The sequence below is a fragment of the Zophobas morio genome, unplaced genomic scaffold (assembly GCF_036711695.1).
Source record: "Zophobas morio isolate AGI-343-1 ecotype UQ-CSIRO unplaced genomic scaffold, CSIRO_AGI_Zmor_V1 ptg000024l, whole genome shotgun sequence".
In the NCBI taxonomy this organism is placed as follows: domain Eukaryota; kingdom Metazoa; phylum Arthropoda; class Insecta; order Coleoptera; family Tenebrionidae; genus Zophobas; species Zophobas morio.
In genome coordinates, this window is record NW_026972129.1 from 15,204,589 (window position 1) to 15,221,975 (window position 17,387).

Genomic DNA, 17,387 nt, shown 5'->3' on the forward strand with positions numbered 1-17,387 from the left:
CTGCCAAAGGTATGTTTGGTTGCATATACTTGAATAGGTATTGAAATAAAGTAAAATCATCCACTTATGAACGATCATCAAAAACTGTAAAAGGTAAAATCTACACTACTACATTTCCTTTCTCAAATGATTTCCTTGATATCTAACTGGCTGGGTCATGAAATGTGCAGAAACCGACGGCGGGCATTTTTATTATTTGTTTAAATTTATTAATTAAATAAACACTAACAGACGATTTTTTATTTTAATTTAAGTTTATATGAACCACTTCACTTCGTACAACCTCACTTTTGACATATCGTGTACTTACACGAAAACACATTTTTGTTTTCAATATCTGCAACCAGTAAATCAGCCGCTGCCAACGTTTTGCATTCGCTGTCATTGCATAAAAAAATTAGAACAACAAAATTACGCAGTTTCTTAAAGCGCATGTATGTCATACGCGATTCTTATTGGGCATTCACTTGACTGATGTGGTAATGGTGATGTTTACGACAGGTCATTGTTGTTATTCATTACTAGACAAAATTTAGATGTTGTAAAGTTACGAAGGGCTTTGACGCACAATAGTGAAAAGACATCATTTAATACCGTGTTGTGTCGGTGGTGACAATCATACACTTTATCAAGTAGATCGATAAATTACAACTGCTGACTGCTATTTAGCTAAACATGGGTACCAGAAAGAAAGGCTCTGAACTTGTCTTTAATTTACAATGGAGGAATAAAGCCGAAAATGGAGGTGACAAATCTAACGTAATAGGAATGTTTGACACCCCAACAACAACTTCCAATTTCGAGATGTTTAAATCATATTTGGTAAGTTCCAAAAATATTTCGCCTAATTTAATTTAGAAAATGGCGATGTTTTCCAGATTAAAAATGCCGGTGTTGCAAGTAGTGATGTGAAAGTTACTTATCTAACTGACAATGACGAAGAACGGGTTATTGATTCCCAAGAGTCATTTGACTTAGCTTTGGCTGCGTTTCGTTTGAAAGCTAGACTTGGAGAACTCATTCTCCTCAAGCTGGGTAAGGCTTCTACTGCCAAACCTGAAGCACCGAAGAAGCATTCTAATGATGTAGAAACACAATCTGAAGCAACACAACCTGATCTTGATTCAATGGGTAGTAACGTGATTACACCCCCTGAATGGTTTATTGCCTACATGCAACAGGTAAGTAAAAATTTGATCTATGTAATTACTCAATTGTGCATAATATTATGCAATCTAAATGAATCATGTAATGAACTTTGCCTATTTAAAAATAGAAGTTTATTGCAACGCATTGTCATCTGACACAAATTCATTGTTGATTGTTTGGTTTTTATTATCGATTCATGTTTAAAACAACACAGGCTTCTCACATCTTCAGTAATTGATTATGTTGGCGTGTTGGTTACATATTGTGTACTTGTTAATGAAGGCATGATTTTGCAAATTGTTCACATTTTTCAAAGTGAAAAAACATTACTCTTGAGTAAGCAGGTGATATTTTGTTACACAAAAGTTTCGTCTAATTAAAATAATGATATTGCCTTCCACATGATGATGGATTAAATTTCTAATTTAGGTAGACTGGTTGTTTAAGAAACGTATGTGCATGCTAGGTGCATGCGTCACACATCTGTCAATGTCGAGTCAAATCACCAATGAACACATTGAAAATTTATGTTATCAATTACATGAGTTTTTCCTACAAATCCAACCTAAATTCGCGATAAAGGAATCGTGGTATTTAGGATGTTTGGCGTACAAATTATCGAGTTCTACGTGTCTTAATTGATAACGGAACCCTTAAGGCAATCTTCGTTTTCTTCAGTCTTTCATAATATTTGCATAACCAGCGAAAACAAAATGATTTACGAGTTGACGTTACCTGTCAAGCTTTGGTTGGTACTTAAATTAATCACTTTTTGACACTCGAATTTCTCAAAAAAAAATGTGTTCAACACAAAACATTTTTCTTGTGCAGCTAGTACCGGAACGGCGAAAAGATACACGTGTAACCCACGTGTTTAATTTGACACTGACAGAATGTCAATTGTGCAGTAGCACCATCTGTATAACTAGTCTTATAACCAACTCTTCAGTTTGATTTTCAATCATAGGGTATATCTTTCATGTAAAACTTAAAGAAAAAAAAATCATAAGGTAATTGCGATAAAATTCAAGGCGGATGCATCAACCACGAGTACAGGAGTATATTATTAGTAGTAGTTTTAAAGATTATCTGTCTAATAAAAATCGACACAGACAGACGCTACTCTAGAGGTTATGAATTAGCTAGTACCCCAACAATAGTTTTCTAGTTTACGCTCAGAGAGTAAAAACAAAAATTAATTGACAGCATGCTTTTAAATTTACTTAATACTTAATTTGTGACTTATAAATTTAAACGAGATATTCTTGTCAAGTTAAATACAAACGAGCAATTGAAAGAATTGTTACAACTGTTTTAAAGATTTCTCGGCATTATTAAGTCAGAACCTTTATTCATTCTTATTTATTGTGGTTCTAATGTCAAAGAGTAGCCAAAAAGTAGGGAACCGCTGTAATATTTTTATGATTTGAAGTTTCTGTCGACTTTTGCATAGGCTTTTAAGATAATTTGAAACCTACATAATATAATTTTATGAAAATTGACCCTCGTTAGCCTTTAAATTACAAAACTGATTTGATTTTTTATACTTTAATGATTACTGATTTCTGTTTCTTACTTCAGTGATGCATTTCGTACCGTGGTTTGAGTACGTTGTATTTATAATTTTGTGTAAGTTAACTCTTCGTTTACACTTAAAAAAAATCAATCAGTGTTACTCCGTGTTTATGGTACTCCAGTATGGATTACCGCAAATATCAGAAGTCTTATTGAAAGTGTAAACAAGTAGTCAGGTTTGTTTACAAAGAAAGTGACCTTTCTTTTGTATTGTTCCAAATTGTCGCTAACCCAAAACCGGTGTTACTGGGTTACTTTTTAAAGCGACAACAGGATTACAACTAAAATGTCGATTTAATCGCTCAAGTATAGTGAAACAAGGGTAGCTTGTAGTTCCCGAGTTTAAATTTACTTGTAGTTCCGAACTAGAAATGATGTATTTTTTTGTATCTTTATCTTAAAATCCCTAATGGGAGAACGAGAGATTTCTTCATCCCTAATTGGTTTTCGCTGTATTTACACAAATTAATATCGAATTCGCGTTAGTAAAGCGAAAAAAAATCTCAATGTGAACCTCGTACCGGTCTTAACAACGTAAAGAAAGGGAATTTGTCCTTGCCCTTGAAAAATGATTAAGAAACCTCTGGCTTGTGTATCCAAAGGACAATGGTAGTTTCGTTTCCCTCTAGAGGTGGGTAAAACAAGGACATAAAACAAGCTTCCAGTTGCAACCTACACATAATAACATCTCGGTCCTATATTTAGGAATAAACATCTGGGTGGGGTGGGTTTGAACGAAAGTCCAGGTAGAAAAGATCATCCCATCTGTTTCAGTATTATCTGGTCTGGTCTAAATATCCTCCAATAAACACCAGTTTACAAATAATGTTTTTATTGTAATTTTATTGCTGCTTTAATAGCCACTTGGCTACTTTATACTTCTGAAATTGTTACATTAAATATTTTTCTAGGAACCTCTGTATTTTCCTTTTGCAATATTTCGATGTAATTATCCCAACACAGAATTACACAATATGTAGTACAAAGTGACTCTGGTTTAGGAGTGAAGGTACAAGGGAGCGGTAAACGGAATTCTCAATTTCTGGAATGCTTTCGACAGAAAATGCACGTCATAAAGAAATCTTTTACTGACCGTAGAGATAGATAAATTATATTCTTCCCGCATGCCTTTTATTCATTAAACTACGTGTCCACTTGAGATAAATACTTTCGAGACTTCTGCTCTCAAGTTGACTCTCGGAGAGTTCGACAGATCTGTCTGAGAGCGAACGTGGTCGGGCCTTCTCTCAAGTGGACAAGCAAAATTGCGTGTGCTATCTAATAAATAATTATTACAAAGTAGTATATTTTTAGAGCTATTCAGTACTTCAGAAATCTATTTCAACAGTGTCAAGCGTTTTTACAGTTATATTAATAATACAAAATACAAAATACAATTTGGCGAAAAATATTAGGTTCTAAACATTTTTTTTTTGCATTACTAAATTATCCTAGATTATGCGCTTTTATTGCTAGTATGTTACAGTTCACAATTGCCTAACTTCAACATTTGCAGTGTTTTTATTTAACACACATTTTTGTGAAACTTGCCACCACAAAAATACACGTCAGCCTTATGTTAAAACGATTTGAATACGACCTCATTTGGATGCAATTTCAGTAACGAAAACAACGATGTTTTTGTTTGTTGTAAATTTCTAAAGTTACTCATCACATCGCTATGGAAATTTTATGGTTTGTAAACCCACTAATAAATGACATTAATTAATTTGGAATTATTTTTGATTTGAATGTTTAAAACAAATTTTATTTGCACCGAGAAGGGGAAATTTAATACATTTCATCCTTACTCTTTTATCCCTGTTTATTGTCTTAATTATTCAATGAAATTGTCATTCAACTTGCTTTGTTGACTCGCCGGTTTTTACTTCCCGAAGTATCGTAATACGGTCCATCCGGCCCATTGTTACGTTGCATGTTTTCTCGACGTTTCATGACCACTAGAGTATGAAAAAATTGCTCAAGGTCTCCGTCTATTTGTCTGTCTGTGATCTGTCCGTCGTCTGTCGATTTTTATTAGACGGATAATAGTATGGAATATCGCATAGACGGTCATGGAAATTTCTCGAGGAAAAATAAACATTTTACAATTAAGCTTCGCCCCTTGGCTTCCGACGTATAAAAAAAATCATCAGAATTGAGATAGGGCGGGTGGGCGGGGCTTATATTTTGCCTTTTTATTTCCATATATATATAGCCATCTTTTCACAACAAGAAACTTAAAACATGGTTAAAATGGTGCATTTTTGCAAAATCAATATTTCCTCATACAAATTTTCCATGTTAAACATGTTTTAAGTTTCATGTTGTGAAAAGAAATCTACACATATTAAAACAAAAAAGAAAAAAGTAAGCCCGCCCACCCGCCCTATCTCAATTGTGATGATTTTTTTTTATTCTTAGAAATTTAATCACGTTTAAAATGGTAATTTTTTGTAAGAAAATATGGATTGTACAATTAGGCTCCGCCCCTAGGTATCTCAACGAATGAAAACTTCATTACTACTTAGGTCAGGACAGGTATGGGTGGGGCTTAATCGTTGGCTTTAATTTTTTCTTAATATACATAATATTTTTGCAATATCACGATACTCAAAAACATGTCTTACAAGGTAAGAATTTCTTATAGAGAAATAATAACGATTTTGCAATAAAATTCCGCTGCTTTGACTTTCATGAAAATTGAAGAATGGAAAAATTTAAAAAAGGCAAAACTGAAACAGAAAAATCGAGAAATCGAAAAACTGAAAATGAGAGAAATCCTTAGATCATATAATAAATAGATACCAATACTCAAACTGAAAGGTGTGACTAGACATGAAGCTATCTGTTGTCGTTTTCTACGTCCAGGGGAGTAGTATAATGCTGTCCTTGTGTGATCACCACATCTTCATCTTTGTTTTATGCATTTCATCTGCATATGTCTATTTCACTTCCATCCTTGTACCGCACCAGCGCAACAAATCGCTTTTGACAGATGTTTCTTCTAACCTCTCTTTCGAGTTGTTGTACAAAAAACAATTTTAGAATTTAGAACAAAGATCCTATTTTAAGTGATATAGTCATAAAGGATCACAATTGCTGCCCAATAATTTACTATTACTTTCGTTATCTACTGTGAATTATTTATAAAATCAAGCTGTCAACATCTTTCTTCCGAAGTTAATTCCGACATACTTCCTAAAATTTAGGCGCGCAAAATTCAAATAGTGATCAGGCAAGGATAGCTTCATTGTAATCCCTCCATGCACGAGAGAGATGTGTGACAGGAGGATGTCGTCACAGGCTGTCCTAGGGAAAGAACACGGCATGGTGGTATCTATTTATTATATGATCTAAGGAGAAATCTAAATACCGAAAAATTGATAAATGGAGGAGAAATTGAAGAATCGAGAAATCTAGAAATGAAAATGCTTATTCGGGAAACTGAGAAATCGAAAAATTGAAGAATTAAAAATTGAGAAATCGTCAGATTGAAATATCGGAAAATGGAAAAATGAAAAAATTGAGAAGTTGAAAAATTGAAAAATCCTAAAATTGTAATATCGAAAAATTGAAAATCTTTAGCATACCTAGGGGAGAAGCCAAATTGCCAAAATCCATATTTTCTTACAAAAATTTACCATTTTAAAAGTGTTTTAAGTTCCTAAGAATAAGTAAATCATCACAATTGAGACTGGGCGGGTGGGCGGGGCTTATATTTTGCCTTTTTTCTTAATATGCGTAGACGTCTTTTCAGAACAAGAAACTTAAAAACATGTTTAAAATAGTAAATTTGTATAGGGAAATACCGATTTTGCAAGTACGCTCCGCCCCTCGGTCTGACAACGAATGAAAAATTCATGAGGAGTGAGATCGAGACGGATGGGTGGGGCTTCTCTTTTGGTTTTCTTTTATAATTAATACATTTAGACTTCTTTGTATAATACGATTACTTAAAAACATGTTTCACATGGAAATTTCTCGAAGAAAAATAAACATGTTACAATTAAGCTCCGCCCCTTGGCTTCCGACGAATGAAAAAAAATCATCAGAATTGAGATAGGGCGGGAGGGCGGGGCTTACATTTTGCCTTTTTATTTCTTAATATACATAGCCATCTTTTCACAACAAGAAACTTAAAACATGGTTAAAATGGTACATTTTTGCCAGGAAATATAGATTTTGCAATTATGGGGCGGAACCTAATTGCAGAATATTTTTTTATATAAATTTTCCGTTTCAAACATGTTTTAAGTTTCATGTTGTGAAAAGAAGTCTGCACATATTAAAACAAAAAAGGCAAAATATAAGCCCCGCCCACCCGCCCTGTCTCAATTCTGATGATTTTTTTATTCGCCGTGAATCAAGGGGGCGAAGATTAACTGCAAAATACTTCTTTTAAAAAAATTAAAAACATGATTTTGAGTATCGTGTTGTTCAAAGAATAAAATGTATATTAAGGAAAAAAGCCAAAATATAAACCCCGCCCACCCACCCCATCTCTACTGTGATGAATTTTTTTATACTTAGATACTAAAAACAAATTTAAAATGGTAAATTTTTGTAAGAAAATGTGGATTTTGCAACTAGGCTCCGCCCCTCTGCCTGACAATGAATGAAAAATTCATCACGATTGAGATCGAGACGAATGGGTGGGGCTTGTCTTTTGGTTTTCTTTTTAATTAATACGTTTAGTTTTCTTTGTATAATAACTTAAGAACATAGCGCCGCCCCTCGGATTATGACGAATCAAAAAATATCAGAATTGAGATAGGGTGGGTGGGTGGGGCTTATGTTTTGTTTTTTTTTTCTTAACATACATAGCCATATTTTCACAACAAGAAACTTTAAACATGGTTAAAATAGTACATTTTTGCAATGGATTTTGCAATTATGAACAATTCAATGACGTCAAAACGTTGCATAATAAATTAATAAATAATACTTAAATTTAATAAAATAACATACTCTAGTACTTGTGGTTTATGAATTCGCCTTGATTTTTTCCCATGATATCCACACTTTCGCAAAAAAGTCTAAATTCTTGGGATGCTTCACAAATTACTGGATTATTACCTATTTTCAAAAATAATTTTTCTTTCTATATAATGTAGAAAGAGTATAAATCAGTGACAATACTTGCGATATCTGTCATAAAATCGTAGCAAAATATCGATTTAAAAAATAAAACGGAATACCGTTTATGTTGTATCTAATTACTAGAATAAAATCGTAACTTGCTGGACTCAATATCCTTACTAGTTGCTGGCTTTAGTTGCTTATTTTAGTACCAAAAACAAAACTTTTATCGTTTTAATTACTTGACTAGATGAAGTTTTACTCATCGCAAAAAAATTATCACGACTGAACTGATAACAAAAATGAATCACCACATAAATTATAATACATTGTCATGTGAGTTCTCTAAATATGAATTTTGATACAGGATGATCTCATACGTTGTTGGATTATCAGTTGCTGGATATTTTTAACAAACGCAATTCACATTTGTTGTGGTATCAGTTCAATACATGAAGGTGTCTAAATTACATGAAAGCTAAATGAAAACTTTAAAAATTAATCACGATCCACACAACGAATTTATTTTCTTGAACTGACAATAGATACATTTAACTTCTGTCGTAAACTATTGTTGATAACAGCCGATTTAACGATTATTCGTTGGATAAATGTGGGAGGATGTTACTCAAACAATTTTCGTTATAAAAAAATAACCACTTTTGTCAACGGAGGATTCACGATTTTACTTCCCGAGTGAAAACTATAATTAACATTTAACGAATGGCTACTTCCACGTTAGCATTAAGTGTATTAAAATCTCACTTGAGTTTGTACTTCACTAATTTATACAAGGTGATTATAAACGATTATACATCAATTTGGGTTGAAATTTGTGTCCTGAAGCTAATTTTTATTTTAGTTTAAAAGAGACATTGTTGACGAAATCATGTATGCTGTCTCCTCCAATTTGGCTGCAAGCGCCAAAGAAAAGGAGAAAGAAAGCATACCAACCGTGATTCCCTGTTCAAAGAAAAGTAAGCCGGAAACATCAAAAAGATCCAGAAAGCACGGAGGTCTTGGTGAAACTCCCATCGAGTAAGTTTTATCTCCGATAGTCTACGTTTCAATGACATTTTTGAAATTGCAGTAAAGAACTTTCGAAGAACCTAAAATTCGACCGGAAACTGGAAAACAAACTAGATAAACTGGACGCTAAAACAAAGAAGATAAAAGAAAGGAAGCAAGCTTTGATGAATAAAATCGAAAGTGAACAACATAGATATTTTGGCGGTAGAGGTAAAAATGCTTCAGTTGCTGTACCGAAAAAGGAAACTGTGCAGACCGAGATACCCGTGGACAGTGATGGTGCTCCACTGATGAACGGATCTGCTGCAAATTCAGCAGGATATCATTGTATGATGGGTGGCGAAGTGTATCTTCATACTTGGTACATTACTAACACTGGAAAACAGCAGTGGACTTCAGATGTAGTGTTATTTTATTTTACAGTTGTACATTAACTCATTCTTGTGGTTTTTAGACTGAATTGCGATTAACTTGGGGGTCGGCTGAATTGCTACCCACTGTGAAGAGTGTGCGCTGTCCTTGCTTAAAACCGGGAGAACAGGGAACCATTTCTGTCAATTTTGATGTACCAAGTAAGTTTAGTGTGTATTTTTTTTTTATTATTGATTTTGGGCTTACGTTGAATTAAGTAATCGTCTCTTGGTGCTTATATATTTTTATTTGCAGAGAAATCTGGCACTTACGAAAGCTATTGGAATTTTTATCACGGAAATGTTCGTTTTGGAAATTCTCTCAGTTGTTACATATTCGTTGAGGAACCTTTAATAGCTACCATTTCCCCCGTTTCGAGCTTTCCCCAACCCGAGTTTTGCATCAACAAATCCAAACCTCTCCATGTGGATCTCGAGCCGTTGCTCCAAAAAGATGTTCACGATTTCTTCGAGAAAAATAAAATTGATGAAAACAAACCTTTGGAATTGACCAAACCCGACGAAGCGTCCTTTGACATTTTAGAAGAAGCCTGTGCAAATAACGGTAGCACTCAAACGAAAGATGGTGTAAAATCCCCCGAGAACTCGCCTCCCAGTCGTTCGGAGAATATTGAGGCCGAGGAAGAATTAAAATCGCCGAAAATTGTGATTTACCCAAGAGGAATTGAGGACACATCAAAAGTGTTTACCATTTCTGTGCCAGCTGAGACCGAAAGAATACTCTGGTACCCTCCAGGAGCCAATCGCAGTTTGTATAGACCAATCGAAATCCCAGTCAAGAAGATCATAGGGTGGGAGACAAAATCAGAAGCACCGATTGTACAGCAGTCTCTAAAAACGTATTGTTCAACGGGACAAGTATTCGCTGATAATAATTGTATCGCAATTATTAGACCTACAACTGTGGCAGACAATGCCTGTGGAGACATGACTTTGAAACACGGAGATGTGAAATATTTTCTGCCGGATTCAGATTGGGACAGCGTTTGTTCCTTCGATAGATACTCTGACGATTACGAAACTAACTTTAAAGATACATCTAACAAATACGGAATCCTGGAAAAAGATCTCATTGTGGATTTGTCCACAAATAAAGAAGCGCCCGCTGTTGAAAAAGAAAATAAGGAAGAAAAGTTGAACGTGGTAACGAGTGAAGATAACAATAACAACAACGGGACTATGGAAAATAATAATTGTTCGAAGGGATCGATTTCAGAAGCTGAAAGTGAAGATTCTTCAGTGAGTAGCGGTTATGACGTTTTGCAAGTTCCAGTTTGTGAAGAAAAGGAGGATAACTCAGGTAAAATTTTGTAACTAAGTTGTAAGTAAAATGGGAATACTATGAGAAGAACGTACTAATAAAATGTCGCAGTGGACGTAAAAGCGCCGGGACGGGTCTACTGGCGAATTTAGGGGAAGGAAACTATTGGTACCGTCAGCTGTATTCGTCATTCTGTTTTGTAATTTTAGCTTCGACTCTCTTGTAGTATTTCCACTCTACTTGAAATAAACTGCTATGATTTAAAAATTCATGTAGATTTAAAATTTCTATTTTGTTTGTTTTTACAGGCTACGTTTACATCACAATTGACGGCAATAAACTGCCAGTTCCAAAACACATTTTACGTCCCGATTTTCTAGCCAGCGCTGAAGAAGCTCCAGGTCCTATCTCCACTGATGACGAAAGACCTGCTGAAAAATCTATAGATTCAAAAGAGAATACCAATGAACAAGTAAATTCTCCTGCAAAATCAGAATCTCCACTCTCTGAACCTAAACAAGACATCCGTGACACTACTCAAGGCAACAAACCTTCACCAACCCTTACACCAGAAATTGCGACGGATGCCTCAGCCGGACGGCTATTTATTTTCCCACAAAACCAACCCGGTTATGAGGTGTTCCGTAACAAGGACCAGTCGACCCATTCTTTGAACAGAATGGATTCGTTTGAACCTTACACTTGGTCGACCTCTCCAACCCAATACAACTTGACTGATCCATTAACCATGGACGGAGCAAATTCCATGCATCTAAGGAATGACCCGTATGGACCTTTGGATAATTCGTCCTCGTCTTTCGTTGAGCACCATCCAACACCTGACCAACCGATTCATCCTTCATGTCCTTTTGCGTCTTATGGAGGAAATCACTATTACCCGCATTGTCGTTCACCTGCCCAGTTCCCGCATGTACCGAATTACCAGCAATGTGGTCCACGGTATCAGGAACCAGTCCAAAGTCCGTCTGCTCCACCTCAACCGCCCCAGCAACCGGAATCACCGAAAAGTCCAGAGCTGGCTCAGGCTGCACCTGTTCACCATATTTTACCAGAGAATTTCGTCAATGGGGCTGTTAATGTGGCTTCTTCCGCCATTAACACTGCGCGGTCGGTAATCAACATGCTGGCGTCACCTAAACCGGAGGTAAGTTACATTTTTTCAGGTTTAAGTGAGTAACCAAAATTTGGATTTTGTTACAAAAATCAACATGTTGAAAAATGAGATTTTTTGAATAATCAAGAATCCTCAAAAATTTAACTAAATCTGAATGAACTGATTCGAAATGTGTTAATGGTCCCCAACCAAGATTTTCGAAAAATTCGTTTTGAAAATGATTTTTTTATATCTCGAAAGATCCAAAAAAAGTCAAAGGGTTCACATGGGAGGTATTGAAAAATTGAGATTTTTGAAAAGTTGCCCAAAGTAGTAAAAAAATTCTGAGATATAAATGTCATAAGCTGATTCGAAAAACATAAGTGTTAATAGTCCCCGACCAAGATTTTCGAAAAATTACGTTTGAAAAATTTTTTTTAAACATCTCGAAATATTGAAAAACGCTCAAAAAATTCTGGGATGTAGATACGTAGATGTCAATGGGATGTATCGAAAAATATACGTGTGAATGGTCCTCGACCAAGATTTTAGAAAAATTCTGTTCGAAATTTTTTTTTTTAATATTTCGAAGTCTCGAAAAATGCTCAAAAAAATTGTATTGAAGAATTAAAATTTTTGAAAAGTTGCCTAAAAATGCTCAAAAAATTGTTCAGGAGCTGATACGAATAATTCAAAGTGTCAATGGTTTTCGACCAAGAGTTTCAAAACGTTTTTTAAATATCTCAAAAAACGTCAGTCCCCATTTTTAACGTTATGCACGTAGGCTTTAAAAAAAATTGTCACGAAATTTTACAGTTTCAAAATTTTAAAGTTTTAAAACTCTTAAAAACTACAAAAATCGCTAATCAATCATAAATCATGTTTTTTCCTTTCAAAAATTCGATGACGTCAGTTCAAACTTTTATTAATATGTATTAATTACAATCTTACGAATCTTTTGTGGTTCAGTGTACACATATTTTTAATAATGCGTACATATACGAATTATGTATAGTAAAAAAATATTAGCCCTTTTGTAATATGTTTTTATTTTTACTTCCCGAGCGTAAGCAAAGGAAGTATTGTAATCGGGTCTATCGGGTTAACAAGTCGCCCGATGGACTCGATTGTCGACTGTCATGTTTTCTCGACGTTTCATGACCCCTAGAATACGGAAAATGTGGCCTCCCGTTTCTGTCTGTCTGTATGTTGTCTGTGTTGATTTTTATTAGACACATAACCTCCGAAACTGCTTGACGGATTGTTGTCAAATTTTGTATTAAGAATATTATGTAGGTGGTAAAAAAGTTTGGCTAATCATACCCACCAACAATTTGATAATGTCCCCTCATTTTTTTTTAAACGTCATTTAAATTGTATAAAATAACATACCCTTATACTTGCCGTTTATGAATCCGTTATTACAAAAAAATACTTTTAAAGAGGAAAGTTCTGTTTAACTAACCTTAGACCATACATGTTTGTATTTTTAGATTAATGTTATGTCTGATATGTTTTAGGCTGGAAGGTGGGTAAATGGCCACTGGGTTACTGAAAATCCTGAATCTCTTCGTGCAAAAAATCTGGTTATATTGAATGAAATGGGATTTTGGAATCCCGATCTAAATGCTACTCTATTGGCACGACACAATGATGACATCGCCCAAGTTATCACTGATCTAGTTGAGTAACCTTGTAACTTTCACCATTGTTGACATTCATCTAATAATATTAATTTTCAAATATGTGTTTATTGTATTTTAGACATTAGAATTTATTATAGGAAATTTAATTTGAAAGGGTGTTACTTAGACACGGTGTTGTTGGATGGATGGATTGAATCAGAATAGACTTAAGTAAATGTTGGTGTAAAAGGCAGTTGAGATTATATACTTAGTTTGTAGAAATTGTGTAAGTGGGTATTGAGACAGTACAGTTTGTTTCAGTTTTTGTTTTATTCCGAACGTTCCGTATATATCTTATTCCTCCAATTTGTTGTATTATTTCAAATGTTAACATTGTTGTAACTTGACGTTAAATACATCATATCGAAACAAATTCAAAGAATCGAGGATAAGATAAAGTACTTGTCTTATGTAATAATGTCTGCGTTCTATATTGGATTATTAATATACTAGGTAGGTGTACTTTTAACAATAAAAAATTGTGAATTAAAAATGTTGTAATTAATTTCTTTATAATTTATCAGCAATGCAAAACTGGTAATGAAATACTGTGTTTTGTAATACATAACAATTTTCCATGTATATCTGGTTGCCTAGTCTATAAATTGTAGACACCTGTGATGTGACATTCATGTGTGTTTGATTTTATAATTGTGTGCTGGTTATGTTTAGTTTTTTCTCCATTTTAATCATGTCACTCGCAAAAGAAGTATCGGTGTTACAGTTAGTTTCAGACGTGTTAAGTATAATAACAATCTCAACATGTTTTATTTTAAAAATACCACAAATCTTGAACATTTTGAAGGTTAAGAATGCAAATGGCATTAATCTTCTAGGATTATTAATGGAATTATCAAGGTAAACTATAAATTTTACTTTTTAAAGTACCGTGATTTTTTTAGTTATACTATAATGTTTTCCTACAACTTTCGAAATGGGTATGCACTTCTCTCATATATGGAGTACCCTATTATTCTTATACAGGAAATAGTCCTAATTTATTGTGTGATGTATTATAAAAATTGTCTAAATATATCTGGCTTGGTAGGAAGTGTTATTTACACTTTATTTGCGGCGGGGCTGCTTTTAGGCACTGTACCTGTAGGGATAATAGCTTTCCTGGTGGTAGGTTTGAATATTTCACTTTGAATATTTTTGTATTTGTTGAATCTTTTAGCCGCTATGTACTCCAATAGGTGCTTCCTCAAAAGTAGTACAATTAATGGAAATTTTGAGATCAAAAAATTCTGAGTCTGTTAGTGTTTTGACTTGGTTTATTTCAGCATTCACAAATTTTAGTAAGTATAGTTAGAAATCTAGGCTTTGTTTAAAATAAAACAAGTAATTTAGATAGTGATTTATAGTTAATAGTTTTAAAAGGCGTTACTAACGTCGTTATTATTGCTTTTTAAATGCTACCACGATTATTATAAAAGCTTTGTTGACTAAAATACATGTTTGAAATGTGATAAGATATGTCCAGTGTAATAAAGCGGTGCTGGATACTAAAGTAAATTATGGACGATAAAGAATGAGTAGGTTTTGAATAGTAAAATTAAAAATATTGCCAAGTGTATTGGCAAATTTTGCACTAAAATTGTCAATAAAAAGTTCTTATCTCAATTAATTGTGTAGCCAATCAGAATTTTTATAAAATGGAATGATTATGTGCTTGTATTATAGTTTCTTAATTCGCCCTTAATGTTTGAGGTGTATGTCGAGATTTTTTGGAAAAAAGTCAAAATTGACATTAATTACCGTGGATTTAATTTATGACGGTTTGTCGGAATGTATGTTGGGTTGCATATCTGTCAACAAGCAAAACGCAAACTTTCCAAAATCGTAACAATGAATTCACTGTATTAAAACATCATAAATGTGTATATGTATACAAGGTGTCCACCATCACGAGTGAGCAACATAATTTATGATCGCAGAAGGTTCTGGAAACAAAATTTTAATCCATTGTTTGCGTAAAATTCAAAATTTCGACAGCTAAAGAGAAATGGGTTAAGAGTTTAAAAAAATATCCCGCTAAAATGAGAAATGTGCATAAATTTTCAAAACCCGCGAAAAATTCAACATTTGGCTTTGAGGTGTAATCATTACTTCTTTTTTAATGGTGGAATGCGTTTTTCGCTGTTTTTTTAACCGAAAAAAACCGTCAACTTGATGACTTTTTCAACTAACCCATTTAACACTGAAATGCATTAAAATTCCTCCTATTTCAATTCATCTTAACAAAAATTTGACCAAAACTAACTGAGCTGAGTGTTTTAACTGTTCATACAAAAAATTCAAAATGAATTTAGAAATTGAAAGAAAAACAGCAAATGAAATTTTATTATATTGAGAATGTGAACTATATATTCAAGGAATGTTGTGTTTCAGCACGCGTTTTCACTATTTCCATGGACTCAGCAGATTTATCTCTTCTCTTAAATTTCACCGTCAATGTTGTTTTAAGTTCATCTGTTATGGTAGCGGCTTACGTTTACAAACATCCTAAAAAAGACTAAGGTTGTTAGTAAAATTATATTTCTATTATGTTCGGTAAGATTTTGCATATAAAACTGGTAAAACTTATAAATATGAATGAAATGCCATCATAGAACAACGGATTTTACAGCAGACTTGTAATGTGATAGTGCACCAGTTTCACAATTGGAGTGTCAATAATTTCGTTTTAGTTTTAGCTCATTGAGTGTCATTTTTTTTAATTTCATCGTTTTAAAGGGTTGTCGATATTGTGACACGATTTTAGTGTAAACATTGTGATAGCAATTCTTTCAGTATTTAAAAAACCACCACTTGTTGTATTTTAATTCACGTATAAAATGATTGTATATAAAATTTAACTGGTTGCTTAATTTTGTTACTACGATCGATTTGTTTTATCTTTCTCGGAATTAAAATGTGGCGTTGGTGGGTTTTTATTTCTGAAAGAGTTTTTAAAGGTATATCAAAAAAGATAAATAACGGGTGTTCAAAAAATGTCATGTTTGAAGTTGATTGTGTATCCTTGAACCCATACTGTGTTGCATTCTATGTGACAAACTATACTACATAATTAATTATTTTTTTAACTTTTACTTGTAAAAATTAATTTACAACCTACTTCATATATTTCTATGTAAGAGAAGTTGTAAAGTAAATCCTATACTCCGTATTTGATAGTCCGTAGTAAAAAACGTAAGTTGTCTTTTCTGTGAGACGAACATATATAGAGAAAATTCAGTACGAAATTTCAAAAAAAACGTGGGTGTATAAAAGTGAATACAAAAATAATTGTAGTTTTATATTATATTTATTCTTTTTTAATCTTCCACTAAAAATGATTTTTGGGTACTTTTATAATGTTTGGGATTTCGTTTTAAATTTTCTTTGCTACACTCCATGAGTCCATGGGAGTTGTTTGAATATCATTTAATGTAAGCGATTTGTATATTATTGCCACTTTTTTCTTTTAAGACATTTACAAGGAACTGTTTTATGTAACCAAATTAGATTTGCTCAATTCCATAATAAGTAATAATAAATAATCAAAGGATATTTTTGTTGTATATGTACAAGATCTCCTATCGATTCGGTAGTGGAAGAAACACTCTTTTTTTATTCATTTACATTTCACGGAATATTGCACACCGTAGTTTACATTTAAATTTTAAGACATTAGAAAAACGAATGGTAATCTTACAGCAAACTTTTTGATTTTGTTGCAAAAAACCTGATTATACATTTTAATGACTCTAAGATTGGCACCACAAAGTTTAAGAGTTTCTGGCGCGCATTGTAAATTTGAAGTTTAAAAATGGAAACAAAACTTTCAATGAAACAATCAACTACAATAATTTAATGTTGATGTATAAACTTCCACTATCGAATCGTTGTGACGGGCTATTATTGCACTTCATACAAATATTTCTAGTTCATGTAGGTGAGTATACAGACTGCTATTTATTATATTACGTAAAAAGACATTTACTTGCATTAAAGTAATTTTTGTGTTATGTTAGGATTGTTATAAATTCTGTTGTTGAATAAATCTTTGGAAAGTTGAA

At 33.3% G+C, this 17,387-nt stretch overlaps 2 protein-coding genes across 2 annotated transcripts; both read left to right on the forward strand.

Annotated features, from left to right (window-relative positions):
- Positions 1 to 453: 453 nt before the first annotated feature.
- LOC135135681 (uncharacterized) lies at positions 454 to 13,598 on the forward strand. Its single transcript, XM_064064819.1, has 8 exons — positions 454 to 822; positions 879 to 1,181; positions 8,669 to 8,844; positions 8,897 to 9,236; positions 9,290 to 9,407; positions 9,502 to 10,566; positions 10,836 to 11,692; positions 13,162 to 13,598. The coding sequence occupies exons 1-8, from the start codon at positions 676 to 678 to the stop codon at positions 13,330 to 13,332; spliced, it is 3,177 nt and encodes a 1,058-aa protein (XP_063920889.1). The 5' UTR covers positions 454 to 675; the 3' UTR covers positions 13,333 to 13,598.
- A 349-nt stretch (positions 13,599 to 13,947) lies between these two features.
- LOC135135444 (mannose-P-dolichol utilization defect 1 protein homolog) lies at positions 13,948 to 17,387 on the forward strand. Its single transcript, XM_064064495.1, has 4 exons — positions 13,948 to 14,184; positions 14,229 to 14,451; positions 14,504 to 14,624; positions 15,718 to 17,387. Exons 1-4 carry the CDS (start codon positions 13,991 to 13,993, stop codon positions 15,843 to 15,845), a joined length of 666 nt encoding a protein of 221 aa, XP_063920565.1. The 5' UTR covers positions 13,948 to 13,990; the 3' UTR covers positions 15,846 to 17,387.

Excerpts from the sequence above, each read along its gene's own strand:
- LOC135135444 (XM_064064495.1), top strand. The coding sequence starts at position 13,991 with ATGTTTAGTTTTTTCTCCATTTTAATCATGTCACTCGCAAAAGAAGTA. Across the intron at positions 14,452-14,503 it reads GGATAATAGCTTTCCTGGTG|CCGCTATGTACTCCAATAGG; the intron begins GTAGGTTTGAAT and ends TGAATCTTTTAG. Across the intron at positions 14,625-15,717 it reads TTCAGCATTCACAAATTTTA|CACGCGTTTTCACTATTTCC; the intron begins GTAAGTATAGTT and ends GTTGTGTTTCAG.
- LOC135135681 (XM_064064819.1), top strand. The coding sequence starts at position 676 with ATGGGTACCAGAAAGAAAGGCTCTGAACTTGTCTTTAATTTACAATGG. Across the intron at positions 8,845-8,896 it reads CTTGGTGAAACTCCCATCGA|TAAAGAACTTTCGAAGAACC; the intron begins GTAAGTTTTATC and ends TTGAAATTGCAG. Across the intron at positions 10,567-10,835 it reads AGAAAAGGAGGATAACTCAG|GCTACGTTTACATCACAATT; the intron begins GTAAAATTTTGT and ends TTGTTTTTACAG.